Source organism: Drosophila subobscura, chromosome J (assembly GCF_008121235.1).
Source record: "Drosophila subobscura isolate 14011-0131.10 chromosome J, UCBerk_Dsub_1.0, whole genome shotgun sequence".
In the NCBI taxonomy this organism is placed as follows: domain Eukaryota; kingdom Metazoa; phylum Arthropoda; class Insecta; order Diptera; family Drosophilidae; genus Drosophila; species Drosophila subobscura.
In genome coordinates, this window is record NC_048532.1 from 22,531,207 (window position 1) to 22,551,893 (window position 20,687).

The 20,687-nt window shown below is 44.8% G+C and overlaps 2 protein-coding genes across 5 annotated transcripts in view; one reads left to right on the plus strand and one right to left on the minus strand.

Moving 5' to 3' along the window:
* Positions 1-20,687, plus strand: part of LOC117895290 (sterile alpha and TIR motif-containing protein 1) — a 36,708-nt gene that overhangs the window by 654 nt on the left and 15,367 nt on the right. For 2 of the 4 annotated variants that reach the window (XM_034802835.1, XM_034802837.1), the window contains exon 2: positions 24-148. In XM_034802835.1, coding sequence (XP_034658726.1) covers positions 24-148 — 125 coding nt within the window. Of the gene's footprint in view, positions 1-23; positions 149-1,983; positions 2,344-6,933; positions 7,075-20,687 lie in introns of those variants that run through there. The other 2 variants (XM_034802838.1, XM_034802839.1) reach the window with 2 other exon arrangements.
* Positions 15,666-20,023, minus strand: LOC117895292 (dyslexia-associated protein KIAA0319). The gene is made up of 8 exons (XM_034802845.1): positions 19,247-20,023; positions 17,857-19,185; positions 17,666-17,797; positions 17,494-17,602; positions 17,241-17,431; positions 16,655-17,171; positions 16,418-16,585; positions 15,666-16,356 (listed from the first exon to the last, which is right to left on the minus strand). Exons 1-8 carry the CDS (start codon positions 19,871-19,873, stop codon positions 16,139-16,141), a joined length of 3,291 nt encoding a protein of 1,096 aa, XP_034658736.1. The 5' UTR covers positions 19,874-20,023; the 3' UTR covers positions 15,666-16,138.

The following is a 20,687-nucleotide window of genomic DNA, read 5'->3' on the forward strand; positions in this document are numbered from 1 at the left end:
AATTATGATTCTTTACCCTGCAGATCACTCGCACTCACCGCTGTTCACGGACATCTCTTCAGCGAATAGCAATGGCTCGCCCACACATCATCATCAGTTGGGCAGGCTCTTCAGCCTGAGTCCCTCGAGCATACGAAGCTACGGAAATGTAAGTCTATAGAGTATTCAACAGTCACTTTTGTGTCCCGAAACTCACTCAAAATTAATGGGCTCCATGGGCTATTTTTAAATAATGCAAAAACGGCCGCAAAGTTTATGACTCACGTGGAGCGGGCGGTGGTCTTCCCTTGGTTTTCTTTAATTCTCACTCAGAGTTGTACCTTTCTGATTATAGTTTTGCATACAGCCAGAGACTGGGCCTCTGCTGTTGACCCAGAGTTGAGTCCAGACCGAGCTTTACACCCAGAAATCCCCCCAGAGACCATATTTAAGCAAACACATAACTCACACCTCACACGCGACGACGACTCTCGGCTCGGCTGGGTGCTGTTGGGGATGGGGAGGGCACTCCCTTTCTTGGGGACTTTCATAAAACCGGCTTTCGCTCTCTCCCTCTCTCTCACTCTCTAGCCATCTGCCTGTTGTGGCTGTTCTTTATGTAAATAGGTAGAAAATAGCGTCCGACTCGACTTAATTAATAAATAACATTTAGCACGTTTTCGAAACGAGTCACAAGAGAGAGGCAGAGAGAACCCAAAAGAGAGAGAGAGAGAGAGAGAGAGAGAGAATATATATTTGAGTAGCTAAAACCACATTATTGGATGGCTTATGGGATGGTTATGAATAATCGGGCATTTGGCGTTGATTTTTCAGCATGGCTCGTGCGTCGTTAAGCAAATTTCTCATTTAGCGAAATGCCCTACGTGGGGTTGATCGATCTTGACCAAATGTTTGTCACACTCTCCATATAAATAATATTATTACCTGATAACGGATAGTGTGGGATTGTCAGACAATAATTGTAGATGGGAATCAAAAGTATTTTGTGTTCAACAAAGTTTCAATTAAGAAATGACCCACATTTTATGATATTTTTGGTGGGTCTATGATAAGAAGGAAAGCCATTGGGAATGGGAATACAAGGTTGAGATATTTCTATAGTTTTTATGGAGTTATAGCTGATCATTTGGAAGAGCTTGTTGCACTCTTTCTTGTAATTTCATTGATCCAACAATTCGATACTCTTCTCCATCGATCCATAGGGCATTCTTTTGTCACCTTTCTTAACCCAATGATCAATTCATTTCTTTCTTCTCGGGCTATTCTTAACTATTTGACAAGCTCTTCAGTTTCAAACGCAAAAGAAGAACGCAGGAACGTGAGTTGTTGTCGAACTTCAAAGATTATAATGAAGATTATGGGAGAAGTTGGATGTACAACATATTAATTGGTTCTTCCGCGACGGCGAGGGAGAGAACGCAGAGAGAGTGAGAGACATAAAAGAGAGTGTTCTACAGAGAGAGAGAGAGAAAATCGATTAGTCGGACAGCAGCAGCAGAAACCAGAAGCCCAGAAGGAATGAGAATGAAGCCAGAGGGACGGACGCCTGAGGGACGCTACAAACACACAAAAGCTAACGCGATGACGATGTCGGGGGAGAGGTTTGCTGTGGGGCATAATATACCCAAAGCTCCCAAAAAAAAACACACACACACAAACACACAGACTGAAATTCAGATATATGAAAGCTACAGACAGACTTGTGTTTTTGGTGCGGCATTTTGTGGTTTTCGTAAAGAATTCCATTTTCAGTATTTGCTGAATTGAGATGCGCACCGGTTCGGTCGAGGTCTCGTCTCTGTGGATTCTCCCTGAATTGATGATAAATATTCTCTGATTAATTGCCCAGACACTACTCGAGTACTACAGCCCCGTACTTTTTGCCCGTCTGTCTGTTGGAGAGCTGTAGTTGGATTTTCTCAGTGTCGTGTTTCAGTGTCGAGTGTGCGGTGGTGCGGTGGTGCTTCGGCGGTGGATGTGCAAAATATTCGTATAGGCATGGGCAATCGTTTGAGCGGTTTGTGGTGCAAGAAAACAACATTGAATATCAGCAACAAGAGTGAGCAGAAGGAAAGCCCCATTCCCGCAGATAAGGCCAAAAGAATTCGCAGAAAATCAAGTGGTTCCGGCACTGGCAGTGGCGGTGATGGTTTCAGGGGCACCTTTCGCTTTGGCAGCGTCCGTCGTTTATCGCTAACAAAGGATAGCCACAAGAGGGCATCGGACACTGGCATATCCACCGTAGAACAGACCTACCGAGAGCTAGTCCAGGCGCCAATCCACGTCGCAGCAGAGTCCAGCAACATGAAAGTTAATCCCCAACTTCTGCCGCCCGCCGTCAAGGTAAGTGCGGAGTGGAATGGAGTGGAATCCGCTGTGGAATTCCACAATTATGTCATGATTTGAATGGGAAAACAAATTGGAAACCGAATCCGAGCTGAAACTATAAACAAAAGACAAACTTGAATTACTATTTTGATATGCTTGCGAGGTTCATGGCCGAAACGACACAAAATAATTTCGGTGTTTGTTTTGTTTTGGTTTGTAGATAAAGGGGGTGCCAGTCAGTGTTTTTTGGAGTCGCAGTGGGATTTATGATTGTGATTGTGATTGCGTTTTGCGATGCGATGCGATGATGATGGTGTCATTAGCATTTCTTGCGTGTAAAGGCGGATGCTTGTAAGGTGTTTCGTCGCTGGGGGATTATCGCAGATAATTTATGACTGTTCTCTAATTGAAATTGTAAATAATATAATGAGATATGCAAATTGTAAGTGATAGTATAATAAATGGGTGAGGGATGATGGCATTAACAAAAGGGTTTCAGGGTTAGAGCAAAGGAAATCCCACTAAGAGTATTCTGCACATATCGAAAGAAACCCTTTCAAAATACAAGTTTTTATTTCCCACTTCACTGAAATTCTTCTTGTGTTTAAAAAGCCCCAAATGCGAGCATAAATTTCCCCTCCAAAATGCAGCAGAAACCAGTCTGGCCATGCTCTGCTCCCTTTTGGATATTCCAGCGATTAAATGTTGTGTCAAGGAACTGCGACTACGATTCTCGATGACCCAGTTCTGCGACTCACAAATAAATCACAAAGTACACAGATATAAAAGGGAGAAGAGGGAGGAACGAGGGAGGCAGAGGAAAGAACGCATTAAGCACGCTTTGCATATAAATAAACTGAACAATCTCCAGTCGAAGGCGATTGAAAAACGAGGGGGGAAAGAGCGAAATGCATCGAAAATCAATTACGCATGAGAATTCCAATGAGAAAACACGACGATGATGTTCATGATGAAGCGCATGCGCCACTGGGGGGATCTATGGCCACAATTCTGAGCGGAAAAAGGGCGTGATGCAGCTCCAATTGTGTGGAGTTATGGCCCGCAGCCTAGGCCTTAGATACAGTATACAAGAATGCTGCCATCAGGCGACGGCTCCCACGGGGATGAGTCAGCGCTGACAACGTTTTGCCACACGATCTCGGTGTTTTTGCTGCACATTTGGCGAGTTGATACCCGGCTTTAAGTTGCGATGATTCATGCTTGTTTTAGGCGAAAGCCTCGACACGACCATTCATTGATTCATTCATGGATAGAAGACACCTCCCAGCAGCAGCTGCAGATACTTTTCATTTTCAGTGTCAGATTGAAAGTGACTCAGACTCAGGCACTTGCAGGACTTTGTGGCCAAGTTTGTGTCTTAAATTTGGACAGCAAACATCTCTCACTCTGCATTCACGATCAAAGAAATGGGCACAACATTTAGTGACTAATTTGCGGCTGACCTGAATGTCCGAAAAGTAGCTGAAAGAATGAGAGATTTGTGTGTCTTCTGGGAGATGAATCTATGATGAATGATGAATGATGAATGAATGGATCTTCGATGGATTGCATAATACTCACAAAAGTGTGGCCTTCTTCTGCACGGGCAGTTCAAGAAACTCTTTCAATGTATCTGAAAGATAGACACACAAGTGAGTAGCTGAGTGTGGCTGAAGTGTGGGTGCAAAAAAGAAAGAGGGAGTCTCCATGCGGTTCAAGGTGGATTTTCATTTAGATTTTTCGGCTGGATTTTTGCTTACTTTCTGCTCCACTTGGCCATTTCCTGGAAATGCTAAAAGGAAAATAAATACACACAACTTTCGGTAAACAAATGTGCCCGAAAGTCAATTAGATTGAAAGAAAAAACAGCCTCAAAAGCCAAACAAATGCCAAAAGATATTCCCCACCAAAACACGTGTCGCTCGCTGTTCCAAATCAATTAAGCAGCATTTCGGCTTTTGTTTTTGTTTAAACAAAGTTAAATGGCTAAAACAATATAATGGTCGTGTCATGTAAATAAATACAAAATTAAATAGACAAACTTGCAGGTGAAAAGCGTTGCCAGTTTTGGCAGGAAAAACGTGTTAAAACTACTAAGTAAATACCAAGAAATCAAATTTATTTTTGCGCTGTTTTTACGCCTTTTGGCACGCCCTCAACAGAGCCAAGAAAAATTGCATTGAGGCGAGAAATAAATGCGCCAAAAAGTCAAATAAAAACCACTTTGTTTAGGCCCCCAAAGGCAGAGAGTGGAGAGAGAGAGCGTACAGAAATAATGATCGCCAGTGCCGCTCTCTCTCTCTCTCACTGAATCTCCTTATATCTCTCTATGTATATATATATATTTCTCTCCCTCTCTCTCTTTGCCTGTTTTTCGAGGCACCGACTCCGAGCCGACAGTCAGTGAAACATTTTGTGTGTCTCCGTTCTCTGTGTGCGCCTCAGTCTTGTGTCGAACCCTCAACCGTCGAGTCCCATAGAGCGCTTTCGAAGACAACGACAACAAATAAAATATCATTGAAAAACAGCAACAACAAATGAGAAATCTTTTCAAATAAAATCACAATAAAATCCGTGAAAAATTGTATTGTGAAATAGATCGAAAAAATGCCTACACGGCGCCCCACAACCGAGTGAAAAGTGCGTAAAACTGCGAGACAAAATAAATATCACATAAATCTGAATGAATGCTAAAAATAAAGTACATAAAAGTATATTTTCAACGAATTTTAAAGCCACATTTTGTCGTCATTTGTGTGACGTTGGAGATACAGCCATGAAAATAAAATATCTGTGAGATTTTACATAAAATTATAAAGAATTTTAGTGCAAAATTTACAACAAAATAAATGGCTGAATAAATTTTAAATGAAACTATAAAGAATTCATGGGCTAAATTTATGTAAATTTAAATGAAAGTCTAAAGAAATAAATTCAAAATCAGTGCACAAAAAGTTAAGAATATATTTTCATAAATTGTTGAAATACAATATTTAGTGGGCTAATGAAACGAGTTAACAGCAGAAACCAGTTCAGCAGAAAAGCCAAAAACAAAACTAGAAATGAGAGAAAAACCTCAAAAAATCAAGCTTAAAATTAAATTGCGTAGGCAACAACCAGCAGCCATCGCATCGACGGAATCCACAGACAAGAAATCAATCAGACAGAAGCCCACGCTTGAGGCCAAACCCCAAAAACAAAAGTGCAACAGGAAAAGGCAGTGTTGACGCCTTTTGTCGCTGGGCTCGGCTTGCCCAAGCGGAAACTCATTAGCCAACAAAAACTACACACAGAGACAACAACACACTGGAAATATGCAAGCGGAAATGTGGAAAAACCATCAGCACGTGGGCAGCACACACACACACACGCACACATGGACAGCTTTTTCCCCCTTGTGTGGGCTTTGAACTTGCTTTTGAGGTGTGAAGAACCAGTCGAAAGTCGAATTCAAGTCAAGGTCTCATGAGGCTGGAAATGACATAAAATGTTCGTTTGTTTGTGTGCATTCTGTGGGATTTGGAGAGCTTCAAATAGAGTCAAAATGGAATGGAAAACTCTGGAATGTCTGCTCAAATAATATTCATAGATACTCAAGCTCGAAAAGGTCTTCCTTTTCTGGATTAAAGCTATACAATTTCCAATAGAAACTTCTCGCTCAAAGCTGCATTTGTTAGTCATGGAAATAGTGCCCATTAAAAGGAATCTTTTAAGCCGTTTCATTGGCCAAAGATGCGAGATGGCTGCTCATTTCATGGGTAGCCATAAAACCCCTTTTAGCTGCCAACGATCCAAAGAACAGACCAGTAAACAGAGCCCACACTTTCAATGATAGTTTCATCATTTCGTTTTGTGAAATGCAGCCCCATTGTATCTCTTGGATATACGAAACTCTAGCCGCATAATCAGCTACGTTTGTTGTGTGTTTGTGTATCTTTCAGATACATTTGTCACAAGACGGCACACGGCACCAGCCGACACGGACAAAACCAGTTCTTGTGGCATTTCTTCTTGTGCGTAAGCGGCTCTTTCTCCCCCCCTTCTGTCTCTGTGTGTGTGGCTTTTGTTGTCTGGTTAACGGTTCCCCGCAGAATGCGAAATAAACCAACAATAAATAAAGAGAAATAATCGCAATACCCGCACAGACCAGCAAACCAGATGCTTGTTAATTGTTTTTGTTTATCGAACATTTCGTGTAGGGGAAAATACATGAACTTTTGCCCAAAATATTTATGGAATCTTCTGAATGCGAATATAAACTTCATTTTTTCTCTCCCTCTCTGGTTTTTGTTCCTGCTGAAAGGAATGCTAATTGTCTTACCTGTTCGGTTCGGTTAATAATGAATTGCAAATGAAATATGCTTTTGTTTTTCCTCTGTTTTGGTTTAAGAATTTCCAGGAAAAAATGCCAATGAACCTCTCAAAATTTCAATAAACAAAACAGCAAAAATAAGGGAAAATCCCCCAACCGAAAGGAAACGAAATAAACGAAAGATTCGGATAAAATAATTCGAATAGAGTGCAAGAAAATACAAAAATACTTTGAATACTGTGAGTGTATATTCGGTATTCAGTGTAACAAGTGAATGAAGTGAAAGATCCATCTACGAAGCTACGAATATGGTTGTCACCTCAACGCGAAGTCCACTGCTGGCGCAGTCGCAGCCCGCGAGTGCCTCCAGTGGCAGCCACACGGCGGCCGCCGCACTGCGCTCCCGCTTGATATTCCCTCGGCAGCATTATCAGGTAATTGATAATCCCCTCCAGCCACGCTCTTCCCCTCTGCCCTGACCCTAAATGGAGTGACACAACAATGCGTTTTGACGGGTGTGTGGAGGCAGGGAAGGGGTAAGACCATAGAGTGGCAGCGGCACAGGCACAGTCGTACATTAACCCCAAGGCGCCGCGCTGTGGCTGGAAATGACCGGTAGAAGGGAGACGGGGAACGGAGAGGGACAGACGACAGACAGACGGACGTCTCTCCTAATGGTCAAAAAAGCAAGTGAAAGGCACAGGCTACACACACACACACCACACTCATTCCCATTCCCATTCCACAGAGTACGAGTTTATTCTTGTGTATATTTATGACCGCCTTGCCCTGCTGTATACATATATAGAAATCTTTATGATTTCATATTGTTGCTGCACATTTAGTGTGTTCCCATTGTTGTTGTTGTTCGTGCGCCAGACGGAACCCCCGAGAGACACAAGAAAAGAACAAGGCACGAAAAGGGCCTAAGACAGAGGGAGAGAGAGTGAGAGCGGGAGAGCCCAGGGAATGTAAAACTGTTAATGGTGTCGCCTTCTGTAGCTCAACATTCATTCGCTCTATCCACTATTTTCACTTCCTCTTCTCCTTCCCCTCTCGCAGGCACTGTCCGCCGCTGATAAGAGAATTTCAAGCAAAAGCAAAAGGGAATGTCTAGAGGAAATGTTAATTTTTGCATTCTGTTGGGATTTCAAGCAGACAGAAATTGTGATAAAAGATTGAAAAAACTAGAAATTAGAGCTTCTTGCTCGAAATAATTATTAAGGATTGAAATAAATAGAAAACAATTTCTAACTGAAGCTCTGGCAAAATATTAAAGGTCACTGAAGCAAACTCTGAGCTTCCGGCTCTGAACTGTTGGGGAATTCACAGTCAAAACACTCCCCTTTAGAGGCCTAGACTAAAGTTCTATTAAAACTTTAACTGGAATTCCCAATACTTTCCATTACTTAACTAAAAACTCCAGCAAGCGCCATTAAAACTTTATTTTTTAGCTTATTTCAAATGAATTAATTACCCAACTCTAAAAACCCATTTAAAGCCCCACTCAAACTGTAATGTTATCCACTTTGAGTGCATTTCGAACTGTAGCCAATTTTTATGACGCCTGTAAATGTAATTTTAATTGTTTTACGATCCCTGCCACACGACCCTTGAACCTGAAACGCATTTAGAGGATGAATACCTTGAATTTAATAACCCACCCATGAAAAGCAAACCTGAGCATAAAAATTGAAACATTTTGAACACGTTTTTGTGATTTTGAATATCCACAACGTTGGCAGAATGTTCAGTAGAGGAACAACATCCAACCACAAGAATGGGATGGAAAAACCACACACAAAGTATTAAAAATGCCGGCCCATAAATTGTCCCGAATTTGTTTATAATTAATTTCATGCGGCGTTTGTTTATGGCAATTGAATGGGAAATGTGCGTCAACTGCAGTTTTTCATGGGGGACGGCGAGACATTCAATCCCCAAATGTTGAGCTCTTCCCCCCATGGAAAAACATCTGTCAATTTGCACTTTCGACCTGCGACAAGGCGAAAAGCAAAGAAAAACACAGATCCAGGGACAGGGACAGGAACAGGGCCAGGGCTCTCCCCACAAATTGGTTAAAGATTTCAAAGAACATTTTCTGCTGGGGTTTTCTCTATGCTATATATAAGATATATATTTTGTGTGTTGTGGAACTGCCACGATCTGGATGTGGATCTTTGTTGTGCGCATTTTCTTCTTGCTGCTTTTCCCCGTCTGTTTTTCTTTTGTTTCGACTCTAAAGTGGAACCCCGAATGTTTTATTTCTGTTCTGCCGAGTCCCGACGTCTCTCTCCTTTGTCTGTATAGAAAAACTACACAATTTGATTTCCAGTACGTGCCACAGTCGACTGGTGTCTGGTCTTTGGTCCCTGGTCTTCTCTCGTCTTCTCTGCTGCCTGGTTGTGGCCTGCCTCACTCACTGACGTCAATTGGTGGATGGGCGACCCCTACCCCCATTATAAGTAGACTTCGGAATGGGGGAATTTCAGCCTCAACAAAATTGAGATACACATGTGTGTGCCCCCATATGTAGATGTGTTTGTATGTATCTTTTGGCGCCCCTGCTCTATCTATAGCATTGATGGATCGTATCGTGTGTAGTAACTAAATTTTAATTCCTTTACTTTATATGTTGTACGAGTGTATGCCGAATGTTGTTTGATTCTTGGGAAATTTTGTGCTTTTGCAGAATCAAAAGTGTGGGGGAAATCTACGCATAAAAATGAGTTATAGAAGGGAAATGCCAGAAAGAAATTACTAGAATTACATTAATTTCATGATTAATGATCGAATTCCAAAGCTACTGCAAAATATTCCCATCACTCCGCTCCAATGGGTATCAAACTAGCAAAATATCATTTAATTTTGAGTTATCTGAATTATAGACCCACTTTGCAGATCTCTTTGAGATGGAAACTTGTTTGGGGTCCAGTTCAAATGCTCGTAATTCATGAATGAATTCAATTAAAATGAACACCAGAGTATCGGGGTTGGGGAGTGAGTGCAGCCCGGCAAAGATATCACACGCTCCACAAACACTTAACCGCCACTCAATTACAAGGGAAAACGAACAACAACAACAGCAACAACAACGAAAAGCCTTAATTCAAATTTGCAACGGTTTGTGGGAGAGCAAGTACAAAGTGAGACAGCGAGCTGCTTTAGTGTGTGTGAGAGAGAGAGATGCAACAACAAGCAGAGCAACAAGTTTCCGAAAGCTCACCCTCACGCTGTCGCTCTCTCTCTGTTTTGTGTGCAGCTGGCAAGGCTGCCTGCCAGTGTTGATTAGCAGCCAATGATTGCTGCTGTTGCTGCTGCTCGCTCTCTCCGCAACTCTCTTGCCGCAGCGAGCGGTGAGCGGTGCTTTTCATTCATTTTCATTTATTCCGTTTCTCCGTTGTGTTCGCCGTCGCCTGTGGCCGTCGCCGCGCGTTCAAAAGCTGAAAGGAACAACAGCAAAAATACGTAATGAAATCGCAGTTAACTTCCCATACAAATCGTAATAATAAATAAAAGATACAACGAGTGTGCACCGATTTGATTTGATTTCGCGATAAAGTGCGCCTTCGTTGCGAGAGGGGGAAAGCAAGTGAAAGCGGGGGCGAGCCCCAAAATGTGCAAACTTTAAAAGTGAAAAGATAAAGGTAACCGAAGTTCTGGAAGTTCTAGAATTTCTAGAACCCAAGAAATGTTTTCCTAACAACAGGAAATTTGTTATAAACTGTGTGTGTTCGTGTGTGTGTTTTTCCCCCTAAAAGACATTAAAAATTGCCATTGTTATTGTTTATATTCGATGGGGTATACACAGTTCTTTCCTTTCCTGCTGTGGATCCCATGTATCTGATAGATACTAGATGCATGGCGGATGAGATAGTTTTTCTCTCTCTCTCTCTCTGTGTGTTTCATGGTCGATTGGCTCGATTATGCTTTTGATACACCTAGAATAGAGAACAGAACAGAAAGCCATTAAAAGCATATACAATTTGGCACCTCTCTCCCATTGGCACTGGGCCCAGACTCAGGCCCAGATCGACAGAGTGAGTCTGTGAACCGGTTTCCACAGATGTCTGGTAGATAGTTGGGCTTGAATGTTGGGCGAAATGCTGCTTCCCCCCACCCAAACATGTGTGTTGTGTTTTATTTATGGCTTATCTTTCGAACCACTGGGAACTACTTCGTTCCCGTATTGTTATCGAATCACAGAACGCGACAAACTTGTCAAAAAGACATTGGCCCGGCCCACGCAATCGGGCAATCAAAGGCGGGCTCCACACAGAAAACACCACACCAAACACACCCTCCCCAAAGCGTTTGTGGATATTGCAGGGACTGCAATTTGACCCCCACGAACCCCGAAAATGGAGGCAGCCAGTCCAGAAAACAATTCACAAAATGCGTCATTTGTTCAACAACAAGAAAGGGGTTCACGAGAGAGGGACAACCGCCCTTAATGTTTGGTAACTTTAAAGGATTTATGGGGAAAACTTTAATGGATTTATTTACACACAAAGCCACAACCCTTCCTAAGGGAGTTTTGTCTTTAAAGTAAGTTTTCGTACTGCTTAAAAGATCCTTCCAATCAAAAGTATAAGTTCAGGAACTGTTTCGAGTCGGCTAAGAGTCTCTTGGGGCACCCTTTCTCGTATCAATCATTCACTTAAACAATAATCAAGAATCAGCAAAACATATCTGTCAGACCTCAAGTGCTGCCATTGAAATACCTGGCTAGGAACACGCACACACAATTTTCCCAGAAGTACCAACCAAAACCGATCTCGTGCTCTCTGTTGGGGTTCCTCTTGGTTTAACTTTTGGCACTGGTTGCACCTGCACCCACGCAGTGTCTGGCGGCCCCACCAAATGTAACGTCAAATCTCTCGGGCATTAGATTAATCTGCGGCTAATGAGACAGATTTCTAGTCGCGGGGAACGATGCCTCTAATTGGCAGTGACAGTGGCTGTGGCTGTGGCACACCCAGTCTGAAAATCTCGGTGCAGCAGCAGCAGCATCAGGCGACCGCAGCTGTTGCCGCACAGAAAAAATGACAATGGCTGTATGTGGCATTGACCTTGAACTTGTGTTCGATTTGTTGTTTTGCTTTTGCGGTTTCGCCCTAGGTAATAGTATCTACAAAGTAGGGTGGATGGGCAGGGGCAGGGGCACTCCGAAGCTGAAGCAATTTGAATAGAAAATCGTCCGAGAGTTGAAGGTGGAGGTGGAGGTGGAGGTGGAACAGCAGCGGAAATACCTTTGACTGCCATGTCATTTTCTAGCTATATATTTTCTCTGCCTTTGCTAACTTTTGTCTCTCATTCCACATTTTCCCTACGCTGAGTGCACAAATTGCGAAACTTGTCGCCTGCCACTCGGTAGCAGGTGCATCAAATGCTGCAAATTATTGTCATAGTGCGAAGAGAGCGGGAGGGAAAGGTGCAAATGGTGCTAAAATTGAATTATTGAATGTCTGTCTGTCATATGTACGTAAGTGCACGTGCAGTAAGGAAGGCCTTCCATTGATTTATTGATGTTTACGCCCAGAAAATGTACTTTGTGTGGAGATAGTGCGACAAAAGATGATTAAAAGTGCGCTGAAAGTTTTATAATTGAAATGTTTGCAGGAGATTTAATGTTCGTTGGGTTGATTTTGGTTAAAAATAACATGAGAACCATCTGTAACTCTCTTTTTATGACTCTCTTTTGCTAGAACTTGAACTCCCAAGCAGTAAAGTCTTTAAATGTGTGTGTAAAATTCTTCCCACGCGTTATGCAGCAGTGCCCTTCGGTTGGTTCATCGAGATCTTTGGTATACATTTTTGAATCACAGAAAAAGCTTTAATTCCTAATCACATTTACCTAAAATTTTCATTTGTATTTATTAAGAAGCTTCTCCCGCTGTTTTTTGATTGCCACAGGCGTACACCTACTGTTTCTTGGCACTGTCTTGCACTTGCACTTGCACTTCCACTGTGTTACTGTGTTTCTGTTTCGCTACGCCCACAGAACGGCCTCAACCTACGACACTGTTGTGGCTGCAAGCAACATTTGTGGCTGTTTGTTCGGCTTCGAATTCCTTCGATCGTCACAGCCCACTCAGACACGAATCCCCTTTCGATTTCCCTAACCCCCACGGATCGTCTGTCATTATTCGATTATGTTTTTTGCACTTTGCCCCTCTACTCGCATGGCCATTATCCATTATGCCATATTCCTGTTTCGTTTTCGCATTCTCGCTCGTCTATTTGTTTGTTCTATTTATTTGCTTTTGTGCATTTGAAATGTGCCGCCCGCCCGGAGGGGCAACAAAGGAAGTTGCTTCATAATGAAAAGCGGCTCAGGCGACAGGGAAAGGGAGAATCTACAGAGGAAGAGGGAAAGAGAGAGAGAGAGAGAAAATGGCAGACAAAAGTTTGTCTCATTCATAGATGAAATGCCAGGGACAGGGACAGCGACAGCCACAGGCATTAATTAAACAATTATAAAACGCAAATAAAATCAAAAAAAGAAACAAAACATTTTATGGTTATAGTGTGGCACCACCCCTCACCCCACTGCTCTCGAGGAACCCCCCATTCCCGTATCAGCAGAACGCCAAAAAAAGAAATAAAATTATTGTCACGAATACATTAAAAATCACTCAACCGTTGTCTCGTGTGCCAATTTCTGCTGTTCTCCCCGCACACCCCACCACCCCCCGCACTCTATGTTGCCCTTGCAAAAATCTTACCCTACCCCACCCCATTCCATGTCGCACCCCCCGAGTGGGGTTCATTTAAATCACATAAAAATCAAATAAGAAACCGAAAATAGAACAAAAGCCAGTTTTAGTTTTATTCTCTCCATTTCCATTTTCAATGTTAATGTTCGTCTCTATTTTTATGTGACGCTCTAAAGTTTCGTTCTTTTTATGTTAATTGATTAAAGTTTTAGAAGTTTTTAATGAGATTACGTTGAAAACGAGCTCCGGCGCACGTCATAGACTTGTAAAATGCAAATTGGAAGGGAAAACCAGTCGAAGTAAAGTTTACAAGAATCGAATTACATCTCTGTGGCCCTTTAGGAGTACCTTGGAAAGGGTTTAGTTTTTGGAATGTGTCAAAAGCTACCTTCAAAGGCTTTGATATCAGGAAAACTTTGGTAATCATTGAGATTAAAACGTGAAGATAAAATACACAGAAAAAGGCAGGGAGCACGCTTTCAAAGTACATAAAACGGGGAGCAAATCTCTTTTAAATTAAATGATCAAATCCACGAATTAAGCTTCAGCCATTAAATTCCTCTGAACATTCATAACTTTGGCATTTGTTAATAATCTTTTTAAACAAAATAAAGCCATCCACTTAATTTATGCAAAATCCTCATCATAACTCAAAGCGACAGCGGAATTCGAACTTTAAAACAAACAAAAACCAAAACAAAAACCAAAAAAAAACGATTTTTGTTCGATGATTTGACAAATGACAATCTTAATAATGATAATACCAGTAGCCAGCAGACAGCGAGGGGCTCTCCGATCAGAGGTGATTATTATAGTCTGGACAGCATCTCCAGCAACAGCTGTAAAGTGTCACTGAATGCGGGACCTGAGGCATGGAAATTAAAAATTCATAATTTCTGAAGAGATAAATTCATGAATTCTGAAGTGAATTATGAGAAGAGACATTTAATTGAGATTTTCAAGGGGCCAACAAACAATTGAGGCAGCTTTAAATACCAGGAAAAATCGAAGAATGAAGAATGTAAACCGAACATCACGTGTGAGGGAGGGCGGTCCTGCTGCCTCCTTGAGGTTCAAGAACCTCTTCATTAGTTGTGCGGCATGCAAAAGTTTATGGCCACAAGCCGAAGGTCTTCGTCCCGTCCCGGTCCCCTGTTATGGCTTGGTGGATAATTACAAGCAAAGGACAGCGGGGGCGAACAATGCTCATGACATGTGTGGCAGGCGCCAGTCGCCGGCTGGCTGGCGGGGCTATGGTGGAATCGCGTGTCCCCGGTGGCCGCTCCCAGCTGTGAAAAATGGGTCGCGCGTGACAAAGTTTCAGGGGGGGCAGTGGGCGGGGTTTGGACCGGACAAATCCGGCTAAAATCAATAGCAAACACGCAAATACTTAAGCCCCCTGAATCAGCAGCGGTCGAATCAGGTCTCCAAGATACGTGAATTATTTCGCCAGAATTTCGTTCTTCTTTTGGCTTTTTATTTGTTTTCGGCTACCAGGAATTGGCCATGCTTTTGGCCAATCCAGAAATCCGCTTGCGAACTGCGAACCTAGTTTGGTGTTGACCGGTTGACCGGTTGACTGTTGTGTGCGTGGGCAGGATTTTTGCATGAAATGAATTTCGTAAATGCTTGCAAAAATAAAGAAGCTGCCAGGGGGGAACAAACGCAGAAAAAACGAATTCGATCGAAATGCGAAAAGCCAACAAAAGTCGTGTAAACAAGGAAAGAGCGTGGCGTGTGCTCTCGTGTCAATCTGTGGCATGTCAGATGCCCCTCGGTGGCACTGCATGTACTTGGCATGAGCATCCTCCCATCCATCCTCCATTTCGATGGCCTTCTGGCTGCAAAAGCCGCTTTAAGAGTGTGTAAATTGTGTTGAATTATTGTGCATTATTGATTAAAGGAATTAAAATGGAATTGAATCTACCAGCTACAGATTCCATTTGTCATTTAGCTTTAAATTCTGTTGTTCATCTGAAACTGCTTACAATTCACGGAGCATCCCACACTTTCAGCGATGCCTTTTGCATGCCGATCAACTTTAAATGTGATAAATGATTGATAAAATTAATTAAATGGAACTTGATTGCATTAAATATGACAATATGAGCTGCTTCATTTACATTTAATTAATTTCTGTGTGAAAGGCCCCAGTAAGAGTGCCGCCAATCTCCGGAAAAGCACAACTAAAAATCCCATCAAGTTGCATCTATCGATTTGTGTTCTGTTTAATCGGGGGAATACCATAATGCGGAATGTAAAATGCAGAAATGCACTTTCAAGCAGCAGTTACACGTCAATTGTGCTCGTTACATTTGTTGATTGTTGGAACAGCTACTATTTCTATATATATACACGCATAAAAAGGTAACACAATAGACACTAGAATACAATAGTTTAGGTACATAAAAAGCATCGTAAAAAAGGAATATATGTGTCCATATATGCAGGAATGTTTGTTTAAATAATAGTTAATATTTAGGTGTTCATTTTTGCGGTTGCACAGCAGCAGCAAAACAAACAAAAACTATAAAAATAATAATACTTAACGTAGGCTTTAGAAATACAATTAAAAGAAAGGAACATGTACACAGAGTCACGTCTCTCTTGTGGTGGAAAGTACAAAAAAGTTCTCAAGTATATATAGAAATATAAATATATATCACGCACACACACACAGACACTCACATATATGCATATACTATATATAGTACAAATATCGGACTAAAACACACACATCTATGTTCAGTTTATCTGATTGATTCCGCCACTCAAGGCTTTAGGCCTTGATTTTGCGCCCCAACTTGGTGACGGCGTATTTGCTGTGCCCCTCGCGTCCCGAGGAGCCGCCACTGCCCCCGCCACTGCTGCCATGGCCATGGGAGGTGGACTTGTGGCTGTGCTTGCCCCCAATGCCATTGTGCGAGGGCTTTGTGCGTGTCTCAAAGAGCACATCCGAGTCTGTCTCTGACTCTGTGAGAGATGTGGTGCGGGAATCTGCAAGGGTATAAGAGAGAGAGAATGAAAAGTGAGTTACTCACAGCGCAAAGGAACTCACAATTGGCCGCCTCCTCATCCTGATTGCCTATCAGTGCATATTTCTGCACTTTCTGCCGCAAACGCGGCTTCTTCGACTGACGGCAGGCGCAGGCAATGCCCCAAAAGACGCCCGACAGCAGCAGGCAGCCGACAATCACGCCCACGAACACGTACAAAATGGACCAATCTGCAAGGGAGAGGGAAAAAAATAAAAAACGATAACCAAAAGGGAAGCATATTCCCTATGGATAGCTACCGCAATTGGCCTCCTGATTGCTGAAGAAATACCCTGCCGATGGCATCCAAAAGGCCTCACAGATGCAGGCACGTGTCGCGGGATTGCAGCTGCCATGTCCGGAGCAATTGTTCTGGCAGACGGTGGTGCGTATGTCCACGAAGAGGGCGCCCAGTATGGAGGCATCCCTCTGGAGTTTGGCCCGCAGCAGCAGCTCCACGTGCAGCGCATTCACGGGCGTCGCCTGTACGCCAGTCACATAAAACACGAGCACAGCCGCCTCCGTGTGCAGATCGTACTTGAGGTCTCGTATCTGTATCTTGTTGTCGTCGCCGAGCAGCAGCTGCAGCTTCTGCACAATGGAGTCCAGTTCGGACTGCGAGATCACGGATATGCCCATGGGCAGAGTCATTTGCACGAGGTACATCAGCAGCGGATCGGGATGGACATTCACGCTGACGGTGTCCGTGCTGGTCAGTCCCTGATCATCGCTCACCGTCAGCTTGAAGACATAGCGGCCGTGCACGAGGTTCGTTAGCTGCAAGAAGGGAAGGGCCAAGGGTTAAATGAGGTTAACAGAAGAGTCTCAGATGTGTTCCAGGCTTACAATCATCACTGGCTGCTTGTCGGTGTCTGCCACAATCATGCCCGCTGCCAGGCTGTTGTCCTCACGCGTCCACAGATACTTGACCACAGCCAAGTCATCCCAAGATTGCGAGCCATTCAAATATATGGCAGTGGCGGGCATGCTGATGCTGTGATCCCCGCCAGCATTGGCCACGGGTGGAGCATTGCGTTCTATCAAGAGGGAAGAGGATGTTCATGAATGCTTAAAGATGATTCTTTGGTTCATTTCTCACCCTGCACAATCTTCACCCAAGTGGAGTCTGTGGCTGTATTGTTATTCGCATCGGAAACGCTCAACTGGAACTCGTACAGACCCAACGTGAGGCTTGTGGCGTTGGCCATCTGTGTAACAAAACAATGATTAGACTCGACAGAGAACGACCTTCTGCTGTGGTTGGTACTTACCGAAGAATTTGACTTCAAAATCACAGCATTATTGGGTCCACTTAGCTGCTTCCATTGATAGCTTTTGATGCCAATGTCATCTTTCGATTCCGAGCCATTCAGCAGCACCCAATTGATGGGCAAACTTGTGGTCTGCAAAAGAGATTAAGGATTGCAATACTCATCCTGCTGCAGCTGCTCCTTCTGCTTACCGTATTGGCACCCGCCTCAGCAATGGGTGGGGAGTTCGTTGGTTGCTTCACAAACACATGCACCTTGGCCGTGCTCGACTGGCCACTGCCGTCGGTTACCTTCAGCACGAAGGTGTACATGCCCTCCTCCAGATTCGACAGCTGTGCATAGGGTGTCCGCGTGTTCTGCATGTCCACTGCCTTGGCCTCGTCGCTGGCATCTTTGGTCCACTCCCAGGCCACAATTTCGTGGTCATCCGAGCTGGCAGTGCCATTGAGCGTCACATTGTTGTTGGGCAGATAGAGGATGACAGCATCGCCGGCATTGGCCACCGGCGCATAGTCCGTTTCCTTGAGAACTGCAATTGTGGCCGTCGTGGAGTTTGTGACGTTGTTGGAGTCCGTCACAGTCAGCTTGAAGGTGTAGTTGCCGGGCGATGTGAGGTCCAGCTGCAGCGTGTTCACCTCCGGCAGTGTGGGCTGGTAGCCAATGGGTCCCGAAATGACCTCCCAGTGCCAGTTGGTGATCTTGTCATCGTCCGTGCTGGTGCTGCCATCGAGTATGGCATTCGTGGAGGGCTGTCGGATGATCTGCTTGCGCGGGTCGATGATCACCTGCGGCGGCTGATTGATGCGGTTCTCGGGCAGAACCGTCACATTGGCAGCCGCCTCGCCAAAGGTGCCATTGTCGCCCGTTACTGTGACCTTGAAGGTGTACAATCCCTCGGAGAGATTCGACAGCTTCACCTTGGACTTGCTCTGGTCCGAAATGGTGCCATTCATCGGTCCCTTGGGCTGCGATATCAGCGTCCACAGGTACTTGTACTTCGTGTCGCTCGTCTGCTCATCGGGCACGGTGAAGGCGGCCAGCGTTACCTCCTGCTCGGGCAGACGCACCTCCTTGGACATCACCGACACGACAATGTCCTTGTTGGCCTCCGTTTTGTCTGCCGGCGCAGCGGACACCTCGGGCGAGTTCTCGCTGGCGGCGGCAGCCACTGCCTCCTCCTGCTGCTGCTGCTGCTGCTGCACAGCCTCGTTGCTGGTCAGATAGGCGCTGTAGGGGATGGCACGCATCACGCATTTCCGCTGCTTGTTCCAATCGAAGCCGCGCGGGCAGGTGCACAGCCCTGTGGCGGCATTTGGGCGCAGGGGCACGCACTGCTCTTGCGGCGGGCAGGGCGTCTCCAGGTCACAGGTCATGAATTTGCCATTCTGCGGCAGCTCCACGCCGCCAAAGTAGTTGAGATCCTCGCTGGCCAGCACATCGTTCTCGTCCAGTTGGTCGTGCAGCTGCTTCAGCCGCTTGTCCGCCAAGGGGAAGTCCTCATCGTCGTAGGTGGGCGATTCCTTTAGAGACTCGGATTTAGTAGCTGAACTCTGGATGTACCCTTTCTGTGGGGGAACTCACCTGATTGCGTGGCAGGTAGCTCAAGCGGCGTGGCTGCTTCCAGAAGTTGAGGGCCGCCGCTCCTTGGGCCGCCAGCTCGTCGTAGGGCAGAATCTCGGCATTCGGCTTGGAGGCCTTCAGCAACTGCGTCCACGTGGCCGACACTCCCACGGGATTGACCAGCACCATTTGGACCTTCTCGTTGCTGCGTATCCGCTGCTTGGGCAGGCAGCCCTCGTTGCTGCTGCAGCGGATGTGGTAGCATTTGCCGTGGAACACGAGCACCACGTTGCAGGCGCTCGTCTGGTTGCGTGACTTGTCGCAGCACGCCTGCAGGCAGCTCCAGAGGTAGGCCTCCTCCTCCAGGGGCTCCTCGGAGGCCAACTCACCGCTGGGCTTGTACTCCTCGAAGACACCCGCCTGCTGCTCGTCGCGCGGCGTGGCATTCTCAAAGACGTGGCGCAACATGCGAGGGCAAACACCAGTGCCGCCGCTGCCAGCGCTGCCAGGTGGAGTCTCAGCGGCCGCGGCAGCGGAGCCCCCCGTCGCCAGCAGAGCATTTTGCGTCGTTACACCAGCCATGACGTCGGCATATGCTGACGCCATCGCCAGCAGCAGCCAGCAGAGCTGCCACACGCGTTTCTCCATGTCCAATACGTGCCGCACTGCTTTCCGTACAAGTTGCACAACTTTTCCTGCGTTTTTCGGCAATATTTTCCACAAATAATGTATTTTTTCTTGGAGCGACACAAATTAACACGCAAACAGCTGATTGTTTTTTCTGCGCAGAAGCAGTGTTGTAGGCCGTCGCCATGCATCAGTGTTGCGAGTGGGAGCAAAAGAGCGTTACAGTTTAAAGTTGCAAAAGAGCCAAAAGAAAAGCTTTCATTGGTAAGCTTGTCGCTTGGCAGCGACAGGAATGAATAATTCAGATGGATGGCTCGTTCGTTCGTTTGTTCGCTCGTCCGTCGCGATTTCAGCCAAGTTTTACGCTCATTTGCATAAATTGCAAAAAAATATTGATCTTCTGTTTTTTGTTCTCTCTGGCTTATAAGGTCTCGTGCTGCCCACACGAACACGTTAGCTGGCTGGCTGGTTGGTTGGTAGCGCCCCATAAAGAGCTCATAAATAAATCCTGCCCACGCGCCTCGCTTTGTATTGCTGCACAAATTAATTACATTTCAAGCCAATGAACATAAATCAATGCATTGTGTTTATGTGAATATTCGTGAAATGAAAAACAATACAGAAAATCAAAGAAAATCCATTGGAATCAGAACATGAACTGCGGGCGGAACTTTTGTTTGTTGTGGAAAAATCCCCCAAAAATCCATGGCACTTAGTTTTTCACGGCCTTGCTCTGACGTCTGCGTTTATTATCTAAATCTTGTGGCATTAACTAACCAACAAAACCAAAAAAACAACAAGGAAAAGTTCAAATTGATTTTAGGAAGAGTTTAGG